Source organism: Vanellus vanellus (assembly GCF_965231255.1).
Source record: "Vanellus vanellus genome assembly, chromosome: 22".
Classification (NCBI taxonomy): Eukaryota; Metazoa; Chordata; class Aves; order Charadriiformes; family Charadriidae; genus Vanellus; species Vanellus vanellus.
Window position 1 is genome coordinate 246,310 of NC_138927.1, and position 25,833 is coordinate 272,142.

Below are 25,833 nucleotides of genomic sequence, written 5' to 3' on the forward strand. Positions count from 1 at the left end.
ATGTCCTTCATGTAGTGAGGGGGCCATAACTGAACACAGTACTTGAGGTGGGGCCTCATCAGCGCTGAGTACAGGGGGATGATCACTGTCCCAGTCCTGCTCACCACACCATTCCTGAGACAGGCCAGGATGCTGTCGGTCTTCTCGTCCACCTGGGCACACTGCTGGCTCATATTCAGCCGGCCATCTACTGACACCCCCAGGTCCTTCTCCACCCGGCAGCTTTCGAGCCACTCCGCCCCAGGCCTGTAGCGCTGCATGGGGTTGTTGTGACCCAAGTGCAGGACCCCTGATTGAACCTCACACCATTGGCCTCAGCCCGTCGGTCCAGCCTGTCCAGATGCCTCCGCAGGGCCATCCTGCCCTCCAGCAGATCAACACGCCCGCATAGCTTAGTGTCATCTGGCGGCCGTCCTACCCCCTCCCGATGCTCCCCGGGGAGAGGCGCCCGCCCTGCCTTGCCCCCTCTGCGGCGGGGCTCCGGCCGCCGGCGCTGCCCGGGGCGGCGGAGGAGCCCTGCGGCAGGACCCGGCGCTGCGGACCCGCCACCGCCTCCGCTGAGGGCCTGGCGGTCCCGCCCCTCCCGCGGCTCCTCCGGGCGCCAGGCGGCGCCGCGGCGCGGGCGGCGGAAGGGAGGGCGGGAGCGGCGCGGGGCCATGGCGCTGCCCGGCGAGCTGTGGGCAGAGCTGCCGGCCGAGAAGCGCATCTTCTGCTCCGTGCTGCTCTTCTCCTGGGCCGTCTACCTCTGGGAGGCCTTCCTGGCACACCGGCAGGTCGGCGGGGTCTCGGCGGGACAGGGGGCTGTGCCGGGCCCGGCCTCACGTGGGGGCGCCGGGGCCGGGGCCGAGCGGCGCGGGGGCCGGCTTAGTCTGCCGCCTGCCTGGGGAGGGCCTGGGCCTGCCCCGGCCGCGGTGTTAGCTCTGCTCGCCCGCGGCCTACGGGTGGAAGCGGTGCGCCGCGGGCAGGCTGTGAGGGCGGACGGGCGGGGGGACGGACGGACGGGACTTGCCGTGCCCGCAGTGCTCCCCGTGCCCCGGAGGGCAGAGCTGTCGGCGGCTCTGCCGAGCGGGGTCCTGCCCACTCGGTATCTGCCTCTGCTGAGGAGCGCGGCTGATCCTCGGTGGGCCGGCGGCGGTCTCTCAGGTGAGCCGAGGCACGGTGGCTCGCTGGCGCTAGCGGGTGGTGGGGACACTCTCACATCAGTCAGTTAGGAGAGTTCATGGAAGGATCTGAAAAGTGCCGGCAGCCACCCAGCAGCTCGATCCTCCTCCCCCAGGACAGGTGAGACAGCCGGAAGAGCAAAAATGAGAAAACCCACGGGCTGAAATAAAGATGGTTTACTAAGTGAAGGAAAGAGGGGGAAAAAAACCTCACAAATGGTACAGAGGCACTCACTACCTCCCACCAGCGGGCCAATGCCTGGCCAGTCTCCAAGTAACAGCCACCTTGGAGGTCAAACTCTCCGCCCTCCGCCTTTCTTCTTCCTGTATTTCATTTTTTACTGCTGAGTATAACATTATACAGTGTGGGATATCCTGTCACTCAGCTCAGGAGAGCTGTCCCGGCTGTGTTGCCTTCCAGCCTCTTGTCCACCCCCAGCCTCCTCGCTGGGGAAGGGAGAGAGAAAGCCTTGACACTCTTTAGCCGTAGCCAGAACACTGGTGTGTTATCAACACTGCTTTGGCCACAAATGAAAAGCATGCCACCATGCAGACTACTATGAAAAAATTAACTCCATCCCAGCCAGACCCAGCACAGCTGGGGAAAACACTGCCGGGAGGGCAGGAAGCAATGCTGCACACTCTTGTGAGCTGTAGGACCACCGAAGCAGCCGCACCCCCCACCTCCCCGATGCTCCATTCAGAGGAAGAATGTGTTTTGAAGTGACAAAGCTTTTCCTCTGGGAAGGAATAAATATACTGCAACAAGATAAGGCAGTGTATGGAATAAGGACTTTTAGTCCTTAAAAACGTTAAAGTTGCATGGTTTGCACGGGAGAATCTGGTGTTTAGTTTCAAACACTACATAGTTGCTATTGTGGTGCAGTAAGTCATATCCTGTGGAAAAATTGAGTTTGTGTGGTCTTTTTATAGTAACTACATTGGAAATAAATTGATAAATAGGCAACTCAGTTTCTAGTTATCACGTAATAACTATGCTTCAGTTTTATATTTGGAACTTGGTGGAAAACGAGAACGTAGGAATATTTATTTGTGGGTTGTTTGTTTTTTTAAACTCTGTGCTGGCCCACAGGATGATGTTATGTGTTACTTTTAAATTTTAGTTATCTCCTTAAAAATACTGGAGGTAGACTTTAAGTTTCTTTTTCAATTTTTCAGAGACGGGTGTATAGAACGACAACACATGTACCACGGGAATTAGGACAGATCATGGATTCAGAAACATTTGAAAAATCTCGTCTGTATCAGCTGGACAAAAGCACTTTCAGCTTTTGGTCAGGCCTGTATTCAGAGGTTGAGGGCACTGTAAGTATCTGAGTTGCTCCGGCATTCATATGACACTTTTCACATACATAAACTGTGAAATGCTTTGATTCTTAGTGATCCTGTGCATCTTCAGTGTTGGCATTCTGGCGTCTTATGTCAAACACTGAAATTTGGAAGGCCTAGGACTCTGTTTCTTGTTTGTGACTGTATTTGCCATATAAAAAGAAGGAATTATTCACATAGCACATAATGTCTCTGTGCACTGCTGAGTCATACTGCACAACTACAACATATATTGCATTATGTTTTAGTGGCACAGCTGACCTATTGTGGTTTCCACTGGCAAATAATTAAGCAACATTACAATTATTTTAAGATGTTACAAATACAGACCTTTTTCTGTGTTTGGAGGGATGCAACTATAATTTTTAGATTAAGTATAAGGTAGAAAGAAAAGCCTGTGAGAAGAGTACTAATAGATACTTCCTAAGTGTAAGAACAATTACGCTGGGCAAATAATGTTCGCATATGTGAAAAAACAGAGCCATTGAGTTGAAACAAAGTATTTACACGTGTGATATACGGTCTTAAGAGAAACCTTTTCTGACTTACTGCTGAAATGCACTACTCATCATTAGCACAACTGGGTCAAAAAGGAATCCTGAAATGCCTGGTATTGAAAAATATAATTAGAGTATGATCTACTACATGGTGAACTTAAGGAAGCAAAAAGGTCAATTATAAAAGATAATGAAAATAGTATTATAAAGTAGTGTAAGTCACGTAACTGTGTAACCATGATGTGAAATTAGTACTTAAGAATTGTGACCCTTCTTAACTTCTGGGTTTCCTGGTCTCTTGTGCTGCCTAATCTGTACATTGTTTTGTTTTGTATGAATTGTAAAAATGTTGTTATACATGTGTTATACATTATAGCTGTCATATTGTTGTTGGGTTTTTTGGTACGCTGAGTAGAACTCAAGACAAATTTTGTGTGAATTTGAAAAGCATCTATGTTTTTGACTGACTTTAGAGGCAATATTTAATTTGAAAACTGAAGCTATCCTCCAGCAGTGGACAGGGTGAGATGGTACCACCTAGCAAGTGCAACAAGTCAAAAGGTGCTGAATTGAAAGGTTCTGAATTGAGCAATGGCCCAAATAAGCAGGTCTCAGAGTAGTCAGCTGAGATACTGTATGCCCATATTTTACTAGTATCATCACTCGTTTTGATCTTCTGCACAAGAAGTTAGTGTTCCTGCATGAGCTTCATGGGTTGTGGTCTTGGGATTCTGTATCCCAGAACTTCTTGAGTGTGGGGTTGGGAGCGAGCTGTCCCAGGAGTACTGCTAATGGGCCTGCAGGCTATTAGATGTCCAAGCTTTGCCTGCATTCACAGATTTGCTACAGAGGTTGCAGAGCTTTGTGGAAGCAAGGTAACGCTTACAAGTCCAGTGCCTCCTACATCTCATTTCTTCTTTATGGCTCCATTAATATAAGTTTTGCTTAGCTAGAGCTAAATAATCTACAACCATATATTATCCCTGATACCCAGTCGCCCCTGCAGCAGGGTGTCTTCATTGAGTTCTGTAGATTGTTTTACATTACTTCTCGTGGTGCTAGGCATTGGCATTGGCACTTCCTTCTTTGCAGCATCACCATGGACTTTTCAAAGACTCCATGTTTGTAGAGTCCCTAACAAATTTTATGTTCAAGTTACAAAATTTGTTTGTGGTTGAACACTCACGTCCCATTTGGAATGATCTAAGGGAAGTATATCATAGCCAGCTGTGAGATTTGGAAGATTACCACAGCTAGTCTGCTCTGCTGCCTTTGTGTTTACAATTCCTGTCCTTTAAAATTGTGTTCCTTGTTAACACCCTTGTTATCTTCCCCTCTCCCTAGGAAAGCACATACTCAGGTTTCTCTGATTATTTTGTTCCTGCAAAGGGAAAATGACACTTGAATGGAAATTCCACCCCCTACCCCCCAAATCCATTTTCATCCCAGGACAAGATGTTTTCCTGGAAAATTGAGAGTTGGGAAACATCCTTATGGTACATTTTTTGGTATGTTTTAAGATCAGAAAAAAAAAATTTACATAATAGCACTTTCCCAGCTGCACTAACTGCTCTAAAAAAATAGGTGCTCTTGGCGTCATATAAAGCCACTTGTGGTCAGTAATGTCAACTATACACTGAGAAGACAATACAAGCTTAGAATAAAGTTCAGAGCTGAATTAGTTAGCAGCTGGAGCAGTTTGATTGATAAAGTAGTCATTACCTTTGGAGTGGTCCAAATGGTAGGGATAGAGAACGAGGGAGATTTTTTTTTGAGGTAATGGCTTGTGAAACATTGAGAACTTCCAGCTGTGTACCATGGACTTAAGAGAGACACTGAGTATCCAACTTACTGTAATCTTCTGTCTGCTGCTGCTACCACATCTAGACTTGTACACGTCTTAGATTTTGAGAACTTGTTCTCAATAGTACTGAATTCTTCTGGTTTCACTTCAGAAGAAGAGCTTGTGTTTCAAGAAAAACCCCTGCCTGCTTGGTCCGCGTATTGTGATCAACCTAATAAAAAAAAGACATAATGGACAGGCTGGAGATTTGGGCAGGGAATAACTTAATGAAGTACAACAAGGGAAAGTGTAGGGTCCTACATCTGGGCAGAAACAACCCCAGGTTCCAGTAGAGGATGGGGAGCTACCTGTTAGAGAGCAGTGTAGAGGAAAGGGACCTGGGGGTCCTGGTGGACAGCAGGATGACCATGAGCCAGCACTGTGCCCTTGTGGCCAAGAAGGCCAATGGCATCCTGGGCTGTATTAGAAGGGGGGTGGTTAGCAGATCGAGAGAGGTCCTCCTTCCCCTCTATTCTGCCCTCGTGAGACCGCATCTGGAATATTGTGTCCAGTTCTGGGCCCCTCAGTTCAAGAAGGACAGAGAGCTGCTGGAGAGAGTCCAGCGTAGGGCAACTAAGATGATTAAGGGAGTGGAGCATCTCCCTTATGAGGAAAGACTGAGGGAGCTGGGTCTCTTTAGTTTGGAGAAGAGGAGACTGAGGGGTGATCTTATTAGCGTTTATAAATATATAAAGGGGGAATGTCATGAGGATGGAGCCAGGCTCTTCTCAGTAGCGACCAATGATAGGACAAGGGGTAATGGATTCAAGCTGGAACACAAGAGGTTCCACTTAAATTTGAGAAGAAACTTCTTCTCAGTGAGGGTGACAGAGCACTGGAACAGGCTGCCCAGGGAGGTTGTGGAGTCTCCTTCTCTGGAGACATTCAAAACTCGCCTGGACGCCTTCCTGTGCAACCTCGTCTAGGTGTTCCTGCTCCGACAGGGGGATTGGACTAGATGATCTTTTGAGGTCCCTTCCAATCCCTAGCATACTGTGATACTGTGATACTGTGATAATGTACAAATGTTGTCCTGCATACCCTTACACTGTCATGGCTACTTTCCTATTAGGGAAAATACCTCTGGTCTGAAGGCTGCAGCAATAGTATGGTTGTAACTATACGATCCCCATTCCCAAGCAGGGTTGTTGTATGAGGTTCAACATGGTTCAGTGCCAGGTCCTGCACTTGGGTCACAACCACCCTATGGGCACTACAGACTTGGGGCAGAGTGGCTCGAAAGCTGCCCAGTGAAGGACCTGGGGTTGCTGGTCGACAGCCGGCTGAATATGAGCCAGCAGTGTGCCCAGGTGGCCAAGAAGGCCAATGGCATCCTGGCCTGTATCAGGAATAGTGTCGCCAGCAGGACTGGGGCAGTGATTGTCCCCCTGTACTCGGCACTGATAAGGTTCTACCTCGAGTGCTGTGTTCAGTTTTGGGCCCCTCACTACAAGACAGACATTGAGGTGCTGGAGCGTGTCTAGAGAAGGGCAGCAGAGCTGGTGAGGGGTCTGGAGCACAAGTCTGATGAGAAGCAGCTGAGGGAACTGGGGGTGTTCAGCCTGGAGAAAAGGAGGCTGAGGGGAGACCTGATCGCTCTCTACAACTACCTGAAAGGAGGGTGTAGCGAGGGGTGGGTCAGTCTCTTCTCCCAGGGAACAGGCAATGGGACAAGAGGAAACAGACTCAAATTGTGCCAGGGGAGGTTTAGGATGGATATTAGGGAAAATTTCTTCAGAGAAGGGGTTGGCAAGCATTGGAACAGGCTGCCCAGGGGAGTGGTTGAATTACCATCCCTGGAGCTGTTTAAAAGACACATAGACATAGTGCTTAGGGACATGGTTTAGTGGTGGACTTGGCAGTGCTAGGTTAACATTTGGACTCAATGATCTTAAGGGTCTTTTCCAACCTAAATGATTCTGTGATTCTGTTGCGCAATCAAGCTGATACCCCTGATGCGTAGGGTACATGCAGCTGCTTCTCTACATGTATGTGATGATGAATTACTGCTCCTTTCTGTGATGTTGAGCTGTGTCTTTCTGTTTCTCCGAATTTTTCCTGCGATTGTCAGATTCCAGCAGAGCTAAAGTGAGGTGGCCTCTACTATCTGGGTTTGCCACTTCCTTAGAGCGTAAACTGCATCCTTTATTGGCTTTGGGAACAGCCTGAACTTGAAAGAGGCTGTTGTGGCCAAAGTTGATGGATGACAGTTTTGCAACATTTTGCTTTGAGTAGGTAAAAGTATGATTCATTAACCTAGCAAGTTAATTGACGGGGAGTTGCTGTGTTAGAATTACTAGTATGCTTTCATTTATTTCAGCCATTAATTATGTGTGTTTTCTTTTAACTAATAAGTAGTATCAACATCATGCTAATAGCTGCCTTTGTTCATGGGTTGGTACTTCTGAGATTTCCAGCTCTGAAACTTAGAGGTAGCCTGCAAAGCAGAAACAAGCTTGCTTTGGTGCTTTCCATCTCCTGCTGACACTCAAAATGCACCCTAATAGTTAGGTTATAAGAGTGGGCCTTTTAAAAATAAATAAGCAAATAAAAACCTCTTGCTGTCTATTCTGGAAGGCTGCCTACTTGAAAACTGATCTTTGTATATATAGTGATGCATCACTTAGTAAGAAAGTAAATGTGAAACATTTGGAAGTCAAGCTGTTCAACAGATGCTACCAGCCCCTGCCTTGAACTACAGTTAGCACTTGCTTCAATGTCTTTGTCTCAAACATTTCTTCGATGATGGTGTGTCCCATGTAGTCCACTCCCTGTTCCTTGGCAACCTGCATGGCAGGAGGCATTTCGAGGCAGGCACAAGGAGGAGAGCATGACACTTTCTTAAAATGCTTGAAGCAGCACTAATACTGAAAGTGAAATTATGGCCTTATTCTGAATTCCTTTCTCTCGGTAGGGAATGCAGGCAAGACTGTCCCAGTGTAGTCAAGTTGACGAATCTTGCATACCCCTCCTTGCATACCTCTCCTAGAGATGGTATGTTAGGCAACCATAGGGCAAGTGAGTTTTAAGGTCTTCTGAAAAATATACCTTATGTCTGAGCCAATATAGCAGCAAAGTCTACAGGCTTAGAAATATGCTAGTATTTCTCGGGGTGGGGGGGAAAACTTCACCTGATTTCTGCTTCTGTAAAGCAAAAATGAACCATTGCCAAATGTTCTGGGCTCTCTTTATGCACTGCTAAGATCAGAGGGGGGCAAACAGCCTAATTATAAAACTTTTCTCATTCACCCTTAAAAGGTCCTTATCATGCTGAAGTTTTAGTAGAATAAGATGACAATCTGTTTCATTGCCTCTGTGATATGTTTTTGTTTTCAAGATGATTCTCCTCTATGGAGGAATTCCTTTTCTCTGGAATCTGTCTGGTCAGATCTCTGGTCGTGCTGGGTTTGGACCAGAATATGAGGTAAGCAGTCTTTAAATTTTAGTGAAAATGTTTGGTCCATGGACTATACTGTTGTAATATAACATATATTGTTATGGTCAAAGGAGGTGATTCTGCCCCTCTACTCCACTCTCGTGAGACCCCACCTGGAGTACTGCATCCAGCTCTGGAGTACCCAACATAAGAAGGACATGGACCTGCTGGAGAGGAGAGCCACGAGGCTGATCCAAGGGCTGGAGCACTCTCCTATGAGGAGAGGCTGAACGAGTTGGGGCTGTTCAGCCTGGAGAAGAGAAGGCTCCGGGGAGATCTTATTGTGGCCTTCCAGTCCCTAAAGGGAGCTACAGGAGAGCTGGGGAAGGACTTTTTACTGGGGCATGTAGCGATAGGACGAGGGGGAATGGCTTTAAACTGGAAGAGGGCAGGTTCAGATTGAACATTAGGAAGAAGTTTTTCACTGTGAGGGTGGTGAGGCACTGGAACAGGTTGCCCAGAGAGGATGTTGAGGCCCCACCCCTGGAGGTGTTCAAGGCCAGGCTGGACATGGCCTTGGGCAACCTGGTGTAGTGGGAGGTGTCCCTGTCTATGGCAGGGGGGTTGGAACTGGATGATCTCCAAGGTCCCTTCCAACCTAAACCATTCTATGATTCTATGAATAATTTTTACTTTTAAGCTTGCATTTATTTAAAGTGAGATTTAGCTACAGGTACAATATAGTAAAAAAAAACCAACAGATATTTTCTGGTAAACACAATGACTGGGCAAGTCTGAGAACTGATGACAGTATGTGACTTTTAAATTAGCTTACTAATTCAAATAGCCTTGTATGTTAAAAATGTACAAATCTCAAAGCTACTTGAGTCAAACAAGGTGGTGAGTTGGGTTTTTGCGGGCTTTTTGTTTGGGTGTTGTCTTTTTACCAATCCTAGATGTCACCTTCCTGCACATTAAAAGGGTAAGAAATTTGAAGCTACTGCTTATGTTGTCTTTGTGCTGTGGATGAGGCATCTATCCAAATTCTTGTCCCAAATCCTTAGTTTTTATTTAAATCTGTTTCATGAGTATTTTTTTTTTTCTTTAACATATAAGGTATTCCAGTGATCAGTAATCTAATCATCACAAGTGTGTTATTTCTGTGAATTTATCTAGCTTCATCTTCTAACCACTGACATAAAATGCATTTCTAACACCTGGAATATTAATGTTAGTACAGGTCAGTAAAAATTAGATTTTTATTAATTTTATTTTTTTTTTTAGATTGTCCAGTCATTGATATTTCTGCTGCTTGCAACACTCTTCAGTGCAGTGACTGGTCTCCCATGGAGTTTATATAACACATTTGTCATAGAAGAGAAACATGGCTTCAATCAACAGGTATTGTAAATAGCACTTATACTGACCCAATGTCTTCAGTAGGTTTGGTTGGTTAGATGGACTGGTATGCCCATATCTGTGCCAAAGATCATTAGTTTTAGGAATGTTTCTACTCGCACTGCATAAAAATAAGAGCAATGACAGTTTGTGACTGTTGCAGAAGTACCCATGCTGCACCAGAATGTCTCTGCGTGAGCCCATGCCTCTGAGTAAAGAGACCTGTGTATTCTAGCAGTGGAACAAAGAACACCTCAGCTGTTCATTTCTGGATGGACTATTCTTTGCCCTTCATATGCCTTTCCTGAGAAGTCGTGATCACTGCTTGACAGGGACAGTTCTGATTCCTGGACACTGAACAGCTGAAACAAACCCAAGAAATTACTTTCCTACTTGTTTTGTTTCACTTATTGATTTCTTGTATTAGCCTTTAGTAAATTAGAGAATTCAGCTTCTCGTTTGTACTTCTGTTAGGTACTCAATACCAGCCCTGGCTTTCTTAATTTCCTTCACCGCTTTCTCTTAGTTTAACCTGTTTCAGTATCAGTTTCTCCTGGGATCAGATTTTCCTTTTGGGACAGGAACCTCAATTACACATCATTAGCCATTTCGTGCCAGAGCATAAGACTTGTTTTCTGCTTTTGGACCCAACTAGTGTTGTCTACAGTACTTTCTGTTCCAAGTCTACTAGGAGGTGGTTTGTTTCTTTTTTACTGGCTCATTTTAATAAGGGTAGAGATGCTCTGGTATTTGCCAGTTTCAGCGTCCAGTTTCTATGGAGGCAGGAAGACTGAGCTAGACATAAAGAAGTGGAATCAGTTTGTTTCTCAACTGCTAAATTGATAAACTGTTGTTTCTTATCCCTTTTATAAAACAAGTAAGAAAATAAGGGAGAAAAAAAGCTCTAAATGCAATGATCCAGTTTGTACCCTCTCTCAATCACCTTCAAAACAAGCACGTAGATCCTGACATGTCCTGTATTATTTTGGTTCATGTCAATTATTTAGTGGCATACTATTCTCTTTCCAGAAAAGCCCAACTATGAAAATTCTCATTGCACAGTTTTGCCTTGATATCTTTATGTATTCATGGAAACTGCAAGGCTTGTTTGGTTCCCCTCTGCCCCGGCCCCCGATGTTTGGATACTGTGCCAATGGTGGCTCCTGCTCCAGTCTTAGGGAAGCAAATCTGAAGATTGTTCTAGTTAAGTCATAAGCCTTGAGCTTGTGACCAATTCAGAACTCTTTTTATACTCCATATAGCTCTCTAGTCTTATAAAAAAACCTTGTGCTTCTAAAAACATATGTGCAACTTCTAACAATCACTTTTTTCTCTCACCAGCAATTAAATACTTGTCTTCAGAATGGTGACACACATGGCCATTCATATACTAGATGATTCTGAGCCATAGTCCTGGAGATCCCTTTGGCTTCTGCAGACTTTACAGTGAGCATACTGGCAGGCTAACATTCTGCTTCTATTGAGGGAGGAAGGAATGTTCCCATGTTTCCAGAGCATAAGAGAAAAGTCCCCTTTTCTTTGGGGAAATATCTGTTTGATGTATTTTGTTTGTTCTCTGGCTATCGCTTCTGTTATGTAGTCCTCAAAAATTGTAAGGGCTGGCAAAGTCCTAATTCTTGTAATGTGCTTATGCCCTGGTATAGCCTAGATATCCTTTTGACATTCAGAATCCTTAAATACACATCAAAAGCTGTCTTTCATTGTTGTCTCTCATGTCAATCCTGAATCGTCACATCAGGCCTGCACCTTGGTTGTCTCTCCTACCTTAGTGAGGAGTAAGTTCCATCTTGGTGCCAGATCTGCAAGCCCTTTATGTCCAGGATGCAAAAGTCTAAAGACTGTCAGTATTGGGACTAGTAAAGCACTAGAATTAGAGTGAACTGGCAGACTAGCTGATAGATGGAGAGCTTGACTTGGCCAGGGCTTGATCAGCTCCTACCTCTGTGCAGAAGCGGCAGAGGGTGAAATACTGAACTTAGCAGCTTAGGCTTCTTTAAAACTGTCTTGAGAGCTTGTAGAATCCATGTGGTTTGTTTGTATGTGTTAGGGACGGTGCGGAGGATTCTGAGTATATCCTCCAAACATTTTCTCCTTAGAGCTGTGCTCTCTGGGTGCTACACTGTTGTCAATGCAAGCATTGTGCCTAATCAAATGATTACAGGAAGACTTGGCACTGACACCTGTGCGTGTTGTTAAGTGCTTGATTGAACTACCTGCATGATGTCTTTTACAAGTTTTTTTTTCCACCGCAGGGGCCTTCCAATTGAAGGCTGAGTCCAGGTGCAATCCAATTTGAGGTACCAAATGTCTCACAGTCAGTCAAATCTTCATCTTTCATTTCAGATTGATGGGCTAGGTCCTTTAGTGAATGAGCCAAATTCACCCCTGGTGCCAGTCCAGACTTCTAGCAATGATACACAAATGATCTTCAGATAGATTCTTTCTTCCATGGGAGTACCTTGCTGAAAATTAGGATTTCTCTTGAATTCACATCCGCCTTAGAAAGCAGGGAAGAGGTGTGGCAAAGATGAAAGACACCATGCAATTTTATAGCTCTACTCCACCTAGATTGTGAAGCTGAAAGTAAAGAAAAACTTAAAATGAAAACTTAGTTTGTAGTTGATGTGTTTCAGAATGCCCAGTGGAAGCGGCGCTGGCAGCACACTTCTGTGAAGAGTTCTTCTAGGTTATATTAAGTGACTGTTTCTCCAGCTGTTTACTAAGCTAAAAATTGGAAAAGCTATGTAACAGGCCTTTTTTCTAGCTGAGCTGAGGAAGTAATAAAGGAGGAACACACTGTTTTATATATTGTTTTCTCTCTCCTGGCTTGTACCACTTTAAGAGTCTTGATCAAATGGAAACAATTTTTCCTTTGTCCAGGATGACCCACAGAGTTTTTCATGCTTCTCCATGCCATTTTCAGGAAAGGAACAGTGCTTAGTGTGAATGAGAGCCACGAGTCTTGCTTTTCTAGTTACAGAACTGTTTTGCTGGAAAAGGTAGCCCACACTACCTGGGAATGTAAGGTAGGCAAGGAACATCTGGAGTGCTCCATTTGTGTGGGCATGTGTCTATACAATTGTGTTACTGCTGATAGTAATGGTCACTTAGTAAGAATATATCATCAGAGTGCTCACTGTGTGACAAGAGTGAATATGTCTACATAAAGAATAGTCTAAAATTGTGCTTTTATGTCTGATTTGTGTTGCCGATAGTCATGGGAGTCTGAGGCATCTATCCAAATTCTTGCCCCAAATCGTTAGTTTTTATATAAATCTGTTTCACCAGTATTTTTTGACTTTCCAGACGAGTTCTATATGTTAACATAGTATGGGCCTTTTAATACAAACTTGTTGGGAAGGATCTTAACAGAATAACCCCCCCACTTCTGTGCCTTGCAGATAGCTGTAAGTACTGAAGTAATAATTCCCAAAAGAGCTAGTTGGGTGTCTAATCATGTTGCACTAGATCAGATTCATTCAGGTAGAGGTCTTTGGAATTTATATTGCTTCTATTAAAGTTATGCTAATTATAAAACCTGAGATGGCTACATGAGCAGTAACTGCATGTCAGTGGAAGTTTGGAGTAAAATGTCAAATATACGTCTAAAAATCTTTAATAAGACTTCTATATATTTCCAGTTAAGACAATCAGCTTGGAGATTACTGAAAGTTAAGATTAATGGAGGCAACTGTTCAAAGACAAAATATTTTACAGTAGCTATGTTTCTTTAAGAGTTTCTTTTTCTCTAAAATTCCCATAATGTCTAGGATCTAGATTGGTAAAGGAATTAAGGGACAGATAAGCTTAAATTTTTCTTTCTTCCTTTAATGAAGGATATATGTAAAACACAAAATAAGGGTTTGGGTCTTCCTAAGGAAGAGAGTGCATCTGCATGGTCTCTGTTAAAGAGCCACAACTACCAGGAGAGGTGATGAAAAGGTTCTTCCACCTTTTCTTAACTGACTCCGATTTCCTTATCACGTTGGTATTGCTATTTTGCGATTTGTCTCTGTGCATCCACTGAAGGGATCGGTTCATTAACCACTGTGGCACATCAATAGTTACACTGAAAATATCACTGATATCCTTTCTTTACAGACACTGGGATTTTTTTTTAAGGATGCTATCAAGAAGTTTATCGTGACTCAGTGTATTCTGTTGCCAGTGACATCCCTTCTGCTTTACATTATTAAAATAGGGGGAGACTACTTCTTCATCTATGCCTGGCTCTTCACTTTAGTTGTTTCCTTGGTGAGTATGAGAATATGTTTGGGTTTCTTCCAAATGCTGGGTTACTTGCATGACTCAGTGTGCTGAGGTTTAGTTTAAAGGAAATGGAGAAAAATCTGAATCTCCTGGGAATATCAGTGTCTACAAACTTTAACAGTGTGTCTTGCTCTCAGTGTACTTGTTCAGGAATAATAGTTCATATTAATAGTCCACATTAATGTGATACTGTATATTTTATCTATTTAATACTGGAGTGTCTTCATCAATTGAAAAATAAACGCTCAAAAAGCTTTAGAATAGATACTGGAAGTACAACACTATGTGGTGATAGGTTTTCCTTTTTATTAAGTATAGAAAGGGCACAAGGACAACTGCCTGCAGTTTGGCAAGACAAGGCAGAATGTGCTTTGGTCAGTAAAGTTTCCATTGGGCTTTTCTTACAGGTTATCAAACGCCAATTCTCAATTGCATTGCTTTGCACTGAGTAGCAATTTTCCATTTCTGGTTCAGATATAGCTGGTTTTATACACTGATTTAGTAACTGACATTTTTAGGGCTTATATTAAAAGGATCTTTTTGTATACATCATAAGGTTTTGATGTTTTCTACTGTTACTATAAGCTCCGAGGTCTGGGTTTTTTTTTTCCTATTTCAACATAGTGCTTTACTGTTGTTTTGCTTGATATTATTAACCAGTGCTCACCTGAGGAAGAAATTACAGAAGTACGGTTTTAGATTAAAGGAAGACCTTGACAAGTAAAAGAATTACTGCATTACTGTGATGTAATAAAGCCTGCCACATTAGCCTAACAATAAGTTTCGGTCAGTCAATCCCCGGTTCTCATGTCAAGTTCAGACTTTCTGGTTGAACCGGAGTGCATCATCAAGAAAATTTTTAGGAATACCTGGGTAGGAAATCATGATTTTTCTTTCTTAGGCTTCTCTTTCATGAGAGAAAAAAAAGCAAGTGTTGCTTTTTTTATTATTTTATTTTCCTTTTATTTTCCTTCTCCCCACTGCTTCTAGATTCAGATGGCTTTTATAGCTTTCTTGGACTTCCAATTTGTCAGCCTCCTTTCTAAAGCTCCGGCATTGGCTGGCCACATTTTACAAAAATGTGATCATAATGCTACATGGGAGGCCATTAACATGGGAAAATCTGATTTTCCACTTATATATCCAATAGCTGCATTGACTTTCTCAGACATGGCAACATGGAAGTAATTGTGGCTCAGTTTAAATCATGACTGCAAAGTCTTTTCATAATCCTGTTTTTATGGGACACAGATCTTATTATCTGAATTGTATTTGTTGCTTACTTGTATTTTTGCTTCATTGATGCCTAACGTAACTGAAATAAAACCTGTGTGGATTAGTGTATTTTGGTATGGCCACTAATTCTGGCATAGCGCAGTTACCAGCGATATGTTTCTGAGGAACTCAGTGCCAATAGCGTGGTCGCAGAAGTGCTCCACTTAGGTGGTAATTCTAGCTTACAATTACTACTTGAGTTCTTTGAAGTTTTTTGTTGTTTGTTGGCTTAATTATACATGGTTTCCTGTTGTTTTGTTGTGCTCGCTTCTGCTTTCTGTAGTCCAGGTGTCCTTATACTCTGACATTTTCCCTTTTTTTTTTTTAATCTATGAATGTATTCTGAAAAATAGTAGTGTTAGGTCTCAAAAATGTCAGTTCACATATATTGAAATGACTATTGCGGAAAGATTGGTGCAGACTATGATCACTACTTCTTAAAGAATTGTTCTTTTGCTTTCAAGCTTTGATCAGCAATATGCTCTTAAATCATAATTCAGCATTTGAGCTACTGCTCTGTCAATCAGAGTGAAACAGTCCATACTTACAGATAATTCTAGTGTAGCCTTATTATTTGCAAAATTGTGGAGATACTAGTTCCTCATGTGATATTCAGTCTGTGTTTTAAGTGTTTACCTTTAAAGGGTTAAAAGAGTTGCTTTTTCATAGAAGTATTAAGTGGAAATTTTAAAAGAACTGGTAGTTCCAGGATTGAAAGAAGATACAGAATTTTCTGAAATGGCCTGCCCTCGTTTGTACACCAAAAGTGAATTTTTTTTTTCCTTAGCTTCCTTTATACTCTTCACTGACTGCTCTTATTCTTGCCATCTTTTCTTTAAAATATATGTTGTAAAAAAATGTTGTATGATCTCATATGAGAAACTTTCTGAATGTCCAATTTATAGTCTTTATCAAGCAAGTTTAGTGGAAAGAAGAGATGTAGGTGAGTAGGAACTAATACTAAATTTCAAGGTGAAAACCAGCTGATCTCACATTTCTTTCTCTCTCGCTTTCTTATCACTAACTAGTATTTTATTCTTGCTTTGCCTATCCTTTCTAATTGAGCTGTAAATGTATATTTTTTCCTATGATTTTACAGATACTTTAGAAACTGATAAAACATGGGTTTGCCTATCTTTTACACGACAAAAGCTAGAAAATAAAATATGCCCTGTCAGAGCTACAGACTTCTGTACTGACAGATCATGTAGCAAGACCGAGTGACCCACACTTTTTTTTTTTTCCCCACTTACTGGGGTGGGGTGGGGTGGGGGTGGGGTAGTGAGGATTAAGTGCCTGCCCAGACAATTGGTGCTTTTCAGGTGTCTTGCAATGTCACTGAAGCTTTACAGGGTGTTGATCACAGTTTGAAGCCTTAATGTGTGGATTTGAACAATCTTTGACATGCAAAATAACCTTAAGAGGTGTTAGGTTTACCCTTTAGAGTTCTGTTTAGGGAAAAAATACAGTTGTAATTCACATTCGATAACTCGGTAATCATAGTTAGAGTTGCATCCTTCTACCCGTCTGTTATGCCTGCTGATGTCAAGGGATTACACAAAGATCAGAGATAAAAACTTAAAGTTAGTCCACATGTACTACATGGTCTGAGACACCTGTCTGGACTGAAACAGACAGCTGATTTCTGCTCTATTCCCTTCTACACATGCTGCAAAATACCTGCAGAGGTTTAAACCCTTGTCTTAACAGTTACAGTAATGGTATGAAACACTAGTGGTGTTTCATATTGATGCCCTCACTTGCTATGACTTTGGAAAAGTCAGTTTCCCTAGTTATAGACTTCATTGGACTTTTTCTACAGTGCAGATATTTTCAAAAGTCAAGGTACTTGTTTTCAGTGGAAAGAAACCTGCCAAGATAACGTCAAAGTTAATGTTGATGTCCATTTGCTTCTCATGTCCTGTTCCTTTTTAGCTAACCAGAATTCAAACTTTTTTTCCAGTCCTTTTCTTTAAAATAAATAAATAAAATTCACTTTGTGAAGGTCAGGAGTACGAGGGAAGGGATTTCAGCTTTCCTTCCCATCACAGTGATATTCCAGTCCTGCCTTTCTCATCTGGGCTGCATCTGCCACCAGTTTGAAGAGATGCAGGTGCATTGTAGTGATTTTTGGGACAAGGCTGTTAATCGTTGTGGACTAGAAGCATCAGGCAGTTCACTAGCCCCTCATACAACTGGGAGAAGGGGAAGAAAATGGGGGATATGAAATTTCTTTCCTGTTTTAGACTGTGGCTTTGCGAGTTAGCAGGAATTTGAAGAAGTGGGACTATCTCCTGCGTCAGTTGGCTTTGCTGTTCATTATGAAACACTTCAGAGCTTTCCAGTATCAGTGAAGTGCGTGACAGTGACAGCCTGTCCCTGATAAGACCACTGCTCCCAGCTGTCATAGTGGCTTTGCCTTCTGTGGTTTGATGAACACTCACAGCAAAAGCACTGTTTACACTAATTCTGCTGAGGACTGTAGATGGTAGATTAACCTACTCCCACTCTCATCTCCTGTTGAATTGCTGACTGTCAACAGACTGAGTAGCCTAGATGGGATGACCCACAGAGAGACTTGCTGTAGATCACACTTTATACAGGATTCTGCTTTATCAAGTGTTTTTTTGAAATTGTGCCTTCTTTGTTCCTTACTCATGCTCCACCTTTAGTACTAAACACACATTTGTATGCCTTGTTTTTAATTTCTGTATGTGTTTGCAGGTGCTTGTTACAATCTATGCAGACTATATTGCACCTTTGTTTGATAAATTCATTCCGCTTCCTGAAGGAGAGCTCAAGCAACAAATTGAAACAATGGCAAAGAGCATTGACTTTCCATTGACTAAGGTGTATGTTGTTGAAGGTGAGATTTTTTAATAAAAAGACTTTGTAATTTTGAATTTGTGGTTTTTTAGCTTTGATTGTGGAGATTGTGTAGATTTTTAGCTGTAGTAGGGCAGTTGCTTATATTCCTCAGCTATTGTAATACTTGTCAATGTCTGTACCATTTTCCTTTTTTTGCCTTGTGGTCCGAAAAGTGAAGCTGAATGTACAGCCTTAACTCTGTATCTCATTGGAAGCATTGTCTTGGCTCTGTGGAATGGAAATACGTACCACAGTCAGAAATGGAAGCAGCAATCAAGATTCCAATTTTAGAACTTTAAACCAGCGAGAAAAGTTGTTGTTTTTTTTTTTTTCTAGTCTCAATTTAGCATTAATTGTCTCAAAGTCCTTGGTGAAACAGTTGAAAAGGTTATGAAAGTTAAAAACACCTGTTCCTTCTTAGAGTGTTCACGTGGATGTTTTCTTATCGTGTGGCTGGATGGACTCATACCTTCTACTTGAGACTGTAATTTTTTCACTTTCTAGTAATGAATTTCTCATCCCCTTTTCTTAAGTCATGTAATATAAAATGGAGCATGCCAGCTGCCATGTCACTTCCTCTCCACTTCTGTGTTTGTGGAGCACTTTACTGTTTGACATCTCCATTGTTACTCATTTTGTTCCCTTCTGAACTTGATTTCAGGGACTTTCCCAAATTTTGTTTTGGTTTTGTGCCCCACCAGTGAGGATCAGAGATGTTTTTATTCCCTTGGTGGAAGCAGTATGAGATGGCATAAAGAGCTGAAATGGTAGAATTTTACTGTAAGAGAGGGCAATGAATGCTTTATCTATGCTGGAAGCTGTGGCTTTCAAAACTTTGGGTTGGCCAAATGCAGCCAGTGCTCTGCCTCAGCCTAGCCAGGAACTACTACTATTGATATACTTGGCGCTCAAGAAACTCTTCTCTTTCCTAGTGAAGCTGAAGCTTTTCAAGCTCGAGAGTCAGTACAGAGGCTTGCCAAATAGCTAATTTTTTTTCCCATATGCATTGCTGGCTGTACCCTAGCTTTTAGCCACGGTGAAAGTCCAATGAGCCAATTGTTGGTACTCTGGCACCTGTGTAGTGTACAGCTGCATTGGCTTCTTTTGCATATCTGCACTTAGTGACACTGATCTGCAGTGGGGGGAGACTGCCGGACCCCCATTTCCTTTCCTGGCATCCTTAAGAGTGTTGAGCGGGCACCATTCCCTTCTGACATGGGGGACTGGATGTGTGAACATCTTTTTGCCAGTGTTCTTCTGTACTCTGTCTTGGCTCTTCCCACTCCAGAACTGACTTCTTAGTAATGTGTGCAACCAAGTCCTTTTATTTCAGGGTTCATTCTGTAACAGGCAGACCACAAAGGTTCCTTCTCTACCAACACTTAGTGGGGGGTGAAATTTTTTATGATACACAGATGAAAGGGAATGTTGCTACGCTGTGTCTGTTCAGATTTCTTCACTGAGAAGGGATTGCATGCTGAGGCTTCAAACTCTGACCAGCTTCTTCATCTGTTGATCTGTCTTGGTTTGGTGCTGAAGGTTACCATGACCAAACCATGGGTTGGCTTGCAACGGAACAACGGCTACTTTGTGCCCTAAGGACTTGATGCAGCTCATACCCATAGTGAGGGTTGAAGGCAGATGCCTTCAAATTGAAGTATCTTATCTTTTGTTGCAAAAAACAGAGCAATCCACCTCTTCTCTCATAGAGACCTCTTTCAGTCCTGATGTTGCAACAGCTCCTGTCCATAGGCAAAATAGGCAAAGTTTTAATAGCTGCTTTGATCTAAACAGCTTTTTAATCAACTGAAACGGTCCATGTGCCATAGAAAGAGATGAGTTTCTTGGTTCCAACTATATTGATAGCAGAAACAGTCCACGATACACCTGATCTAGATAAAAGTAGCTGTAAAACATTGCCTATTTCAAACAAAAATAATTCTGAGGGACTGTCTGATACCTATAGTCCACCTCTTCATCTTCTCATAATCTGTTTCAGATCATCTTTGCTGACATATTGAAGGAATTCTAAACATATTCATCACAGATCCTTTGCCAGAAGGGTAGCACATGTTCTATGCAGAATGCTCTTTCCACTCTGAACTGGAAATTGCAGTAGAAATTGCTTTTCTTCTGGGTATTGGATCTTCACAAGACTGCTCTTACAGCTTTTGTGATTTTAGTGATTACATGTTACAGATAAAAAAAATTATTTCCGTGTTGGAGTCAGTAAATGAGATCATCATTGCTTAGATTATTTTAAAATATGCTTCATCCTGCAAACTCATTTGCTTGAATTTGTCTGCTGTTCATCTGGGGACTTTGAGAATGCGTATGGAAGAATCTGTTCTGTGTAGTATTGCGTAGTCTTCAGTGCATGGGATTATTCAGATCATGGTCTTTAATGTAAATTTTCCCCATCAGGTTCTAAGCGTTCTTCTCATAGCAATGCTTATTTTTATGGATTCTTCAAGAATAAGCGGATAGTACTCTTTGACACCCTCCTGGAAGATTATTCTGCATTGAACAAAGAGCCAGCAGAAGGAGAAGATGGTGAGAATGAAGAGACAAAGTCTAAAACCAAAGTGAGTTCATCTTTGTTTTTCATTGTGTTATTTACATTAACTTCTTGGTGAGGAATTCCCTTGTGTTTTCTGAATGTATTTTAAAGGTCCTGAGCGAGATGCTAAAATCCAAAACCTAATGATTTCAACACCAAAGTATCCCTGAGCTGCTAATTGGAATTTCTGGGGCTGTGTGAGTGGTGCAGAAAGCACCAAAGAGACTGTAGAAATCCACAGGGGCTTTAGCTAAACATTAGTTCTCTGCCTTTAAAAAATAGGTCTTCCTTGTAATTGTTTGAATAAGGGACCTGTTCAGGTTTTTAGCTTGTGTTCCTTCTCTTGGGATTGCCATGCTGAAGCTTCCCTTTGAAGGAAATGCTTTTGACTATCAGTGTGTCATTTGTGTGCCTGTTACTATACACAAGAGTTTTAGTGCAAGAGGTGTGCACCTGTATGCACACACATGCCTCCTCCCCTGCGCTGGTCAAGAACAAGACGAGGGCCTTTCATTGGCCTTTCCATTGATATGCACACCAAGAGTCTGCTGTAACAGCTTTTGTGGTATCAGGAGAATGTAGGGATAGTTAGAACTTATGGAATACTTTGTGAAGAGCCTGAAGGAGTAATTCTGAGAAGAAAGAATTGCCTCGTGCAGCCTAGGGTTAGGCCAACATATAGATTGTTGTTCAGTCTAGCTTCTGTTTCTTGTAACCGTGTGGTGGTGGAATTCTCTTTAGGGTTTTGGTATGGCATACTACAGAAGTGGGTGATGAGATTTGGAGCTCACCTGCCCTAGTCATAATGAAAATAATTTGTTCTGTTTCAACAGGTTCTTCAGCTATGTTCTCAGTACACAAGTCCATATGCTTGCTTCTGACTTGCTAATGTACCTTTGAAGGTACAGATGTCCGTCTTTCCTAGTGATAGCTTTAAGGCATGTCATAGAATTTGTTGCAGAGGACAGGGATGTTGTCATTCCTTTTTAAAAGAACAACAGGAGTGCCTTGGGAAGGAGGCTGCATGTTAAGTGTTGAAGGAAGTAGGGAGAGGGCATTGCTCTCAATTCTCTGTTGACAGTCTGTGGTTCTGAATGTCTGCTTCCATTGTAATGCCTTTTCTTGAATAAAGAAACAGGATGAGATCAAGGGATGGTAGGAGATAGTTTGGAAGGCAAATCTCCCACTGTTCTTCCAGGTTTGCATAGTCATGTCTTGGTCCATAGAAATAAGATCTTGAACACCACCTCACGGTAGAAATCTTGTTGAACTTAGAAATTTATTTTTTTAAGTATCTTCTTGAAAAAGGCTCAGTAAGAAATTATATGTGTGTATCTGCTGGTAGAAGGGAATTCCCTGATCTAGGGACACAAATGACCTCAGAAAAAACAAACTAGTGAGTAAGAAATTTATTCAGTTGTGTTCAGTCATACCTGATGTTACTTATGCTTTGTTATTCCCACAGAATAAGAAACAAGGATGTAAAAACGAAGAAGTTCTGGCTGTACTGGGTCATGAATTGGGTCACTGGAAACTAGGTCACACTGTCAAAAATATTATCATCAGCCAGGTAAGTTCTGAGAAACTGGTGATCTTCCTACAGCATTCTGTAATTATTGCTGTTTCCAAATGCCTGCTTCTAGATTTGTAAGTGTACATTCACACAATTCCCAGTGACAGGAAGAGGGACAATGGGCACAAGTTAGAACACAGGAAGTTCCGTTCAAATACACGGAAAAACTTCTTTACGGTGAGGGTGACAGAGCACTGGAACAGGCTGCCCAGGGAGGCTGTGGAGTCCCCTTCTCTGGAGATTTTCAAGACCCGCCTGGATGCAGTCCTGAGTAATGTGCTCTGGGCAATCCTGCTTTGGCAGGGGAGTTGGACCGGATGATCTCTAGAGGTCCCTTCCAACTCTGAAAACTCCGTGATTCCGTAATATTCCTGCTCTGCAACAGAAAGTTGGTTTGGTTATTTTTTTTTCTTTGCTGTATCTACAGTGAACATGCAGTAGCCTTTCTGTCCACTCCTTGCTCCATCTGGTTGGTAGAAAGCATCTAAGAAAGCACGTTTGCTGCCATTTTAATTAATCTCAGCAGCCTTCTGAAGTTGGGACACATTTTTCTTGCTCTGTAACACTTCTTCCTTGTCTGTTTGAATCTCAGGGCCTTCTCTGAAGGTCTGTTTCCATCCCTGTACTAGGGATAGGATTGAATGTGTCCTGTCTCCCTGCCTGCATTTTTTATGTGTTTGCCATTATCTCCGTGTCTGAGAGTTTCTATCGGTCCTTAGAGGGTTAATAAGGAATGTGATTGAGGATTATGAAATCTGACACCGTAGGGCTTTCTTACTTTTTTATATTGTATTCTTATACCTTGTGCATTGATTGTTGATAAATAACTTTATTGTGCCATTCTTGGTGTATGTCCAAATGGGGGTGAATATTGAAGCAATCTCCAGAGCTTGCCCAGCCTTGCCTTTGAAGAAAAGGAGCCTGATGGTCTTTTTACTCATGCATATGTCTCTGGGCATTGCACAATACAAGGGAATTCCTCCCCAAAACCTCCTACTTCAAATTCTTTTATTTGCAAAGCACTGCTATGTGCCTTCTGTTAAATTACTGTTGGCAGTCTACTATATGCTTTGGTGTAGATCTGTCTTGTTCCAGGTATCAATCACCCTTCTTTTCTCCAAGTTCACGGCCTTTTTTTTATTTGTTTCTCTTAGCTGCCCTCCTATGCACCTTCTGTAACTCCATCATGTCTTTCTTGAGATGTGTGTACCATTCCAGGAATGCTGTTCTGTTCTTTTTCTGAGGCTATTCACAAGCTTTTCAGGATGTAAACATCACTATCAAGCTCCTGCTTAAGAAAATCTCTACCTTTCCATTTCCACACTGCTTTTTCTTATCCATGCAACTGAAGACTTCAGTGAGGTCTTTCTCGCTTTCTGCTCTAAGGCAGTTACCTTCCAACTTCTGACATCAATGTTGATCCCTACTAACTAGCAACTATTATGATGCTTTTGCGACTCTGCTAACTCATGTAACTTTTGCCTTTGGATCCACTTTCTAGATACTATTATTTTGCTGTAACATGTAGATTTTATCTCCACTTCTGGAAATTTTCACTAATTCTTCTGCAGTATCTTCTACATTTTCTGTTGATTGTTTGCTGTCACAGCCGTCCCTCTTTTTTCTGTGCCATGTATTTCAATAACAAACAATATTCTGGCACCTTCCACATTACTCTAAAAAGACCAACCAGCCACTTGAATGGATTGAAAATGTACTAATCACATCTAGAGAAGGTGGTGAGGCACAGTCCTGCCTCTTGCCTCTGAAAAGCCAGGCTAACACAGTGCCTGTACACAGTGGTGCAGTGGCTTTAGATGGGAGTGTGGATTGTTTCCAGGAATAGAAGTATGACACAGCATAGACATATGTTGTTTGGTTTTAAACTTTTTGGAACCTATGCCTAATTCAAAGGAGATGGATTCTACCCTGTACTCCCTCCTCACTTATCTTGTCTTCTTGCCTTTTCATCATCCTTCACTACTTACACCTTTTTTTTAAGCTCACTGACAGAAAATAATGTTTCTTTATTGCATGTCTTTACAGAAAGCAGGTAAAGGCCAGCTATTTCTTCCTCTTTGTATATATTAGTTCTGAAGTGATCTATTTGGGGTTTTTTTCAGTGGTGTTTCTATGCAAATCTGTAATATGAATAGGACACGTTTTAGGCTTAGATGAAAAACTCGTCTTAATCAAGAATGTTGTTTCCTTTCTCTAGATGAATTCCTTCCTCTGCTTCTTCTTGTTTGCTGTGTTAATTGGTCGAAAAGAACTCTTTGCTGCATTTGGTTTCTATGACACCCAGCCTACCCTGATAGGCTTGATGATTATTTTCCAGTTCATTTTTTCACCTTACAATGAGGTAAATTGTTTTCAAGACATAGATGCTGAAGTATCATCCTATTTAAATAATGATTTTATTTTGTCCTGGGGGGAAACTTTGACGTTTTGAGGGGCTCTATCTGGTATGTCATTTTAATAAGTAGGCTTAGTGCTCCATGTTTCAGTTGTGTGTTTCAGGTATGGCCTGAATAAACCTTAGTGAGATCATTCTACAGCCACAGTGATATGTGGGATGTGGGAAGGAAGATACAGTAGAATTTACTCATACTGTGAGGAACTTTCAGATAGCTGAATTTTAAAATAATTTTAATATATTTCTCTTCACAGGTTCTCTCATTTTGTTTGACTGTATTAAGCCGACGATTTGAGTTTCAAGCAGATGCATTTGCCAAGGAACTTGGGAAGGCTAAAGACCTATATTCTGCTTTGATCAAGCTAAACAAAGATAATTTAGGATTCCCTGTTTCTGACTGGATCTTTTCAATGTGGCATTACTCCCATCCACCCCTTTTAGAAAGACTTCAGGCGTTGAAAGATGCAAAGCAAGAGTGACAGGAGTCATTGTTGGTTCAGAGACAGTGCTTCCATCTCAGAAGCAAAGTTCAGAGCTGCTTTTTAATTTCTTTTTAAAAATGGATAATGCCAATTAAGTGCAATGTTAACAGCACCACAGATCTGAGAATCCTGAAAGAGGTATAAAATTATAAATTACTTTTTTTAACAAAAACAAAACTGTGGAACTTAATTTAGGAAAAGTACTGGGTGAAGACCCAGGCCCCCCACACACACTGGCTTTTATCTCCGTATCATAGTATAGGCTTGTGAAGGGAGGAAAATGAAAGTATAGACTTCAAAGCACCTACTTCTTCAGTTTGCGTATGCCTTGAACATTGCTTTAGATCCTTTTCCCATTCTCAGCGTTCTGTGAACTTTCCCAGTCCCAACCCCCTTCACAATGAAGAGGATTTGAGGGACTTCATTTCTTGTATAATAATACTTGTACTCGCCAGTCACTGTTCTGTGTTTTAAAAAGCTGAACGCAAGTACAGGCCTCTCTCCTGGATTCTTGTCTTGTCATAACCAAAAATGCTACTTAATAAAACTCCTTTCTCTGAAGTGTGGGAACAAGGATGAATTACAGGTGAGGAAATGTACCATGGTGTCCTGGTTCTGGCATGGCTTCCTTGAAAATGAGCACTATTTGGTATTTAGTAGCATTATAGGGATTATGCTCCTCCTCTTCACTGTGCTGCTGAGGGTGTGAAAGGATGTTACAGAGAATCAGAACAGGATACACGTG

The 25,833-nt window shown here is 42.1% G+C and overlaps 1 protein-coding gene across 2 annotated transcripts; it reads left to right on the forward strand.

Moving 5' to 3' along the window:
- Positions 1 to 656: 656 nt before the first annotated feature.
- On the forward strand, positions 657 to 25,649 carry ZMPSTE24 (zinc metallopeptidase STE24; the record flags this gene model as incomplete). Of its 2 annotated transcripts, none has more annotated exons than XM_082493991.1 (10): positions 657 to 773; positions 2,340 to 2,486; positions 8,188 to 8,274; positions 9,511 to 9,627; positions 13,747 to 13,899; positions 17,914 to 18,055; positions 20,482 to 20,642; positions 22,083 to 22,187; positions 24,409 to 24,552; positions 24,861 to 25,649. In XM_082493991.1, 10 exons carry the CDS (start codon positions 657 to 659, stop codon positions 25,083 to 25,085), a joined length of 1,398 nt encoding a protein of 465 aa, XP_082350117.1. In that variant the 3' UTR covers positions 25,086 to 25,649. The 2 variants fall into 2 exon arrangements, with proteins under 2 accessions (XP_082350117.1, XP_082350118.1); XM_082493992.1 differs by lacking the exon at positions 657 to 773 and adding an exon at positions 1,041 to 1,143.
- Positions 25,650 to 25,833: the final 184 nt, after the last annotated feature.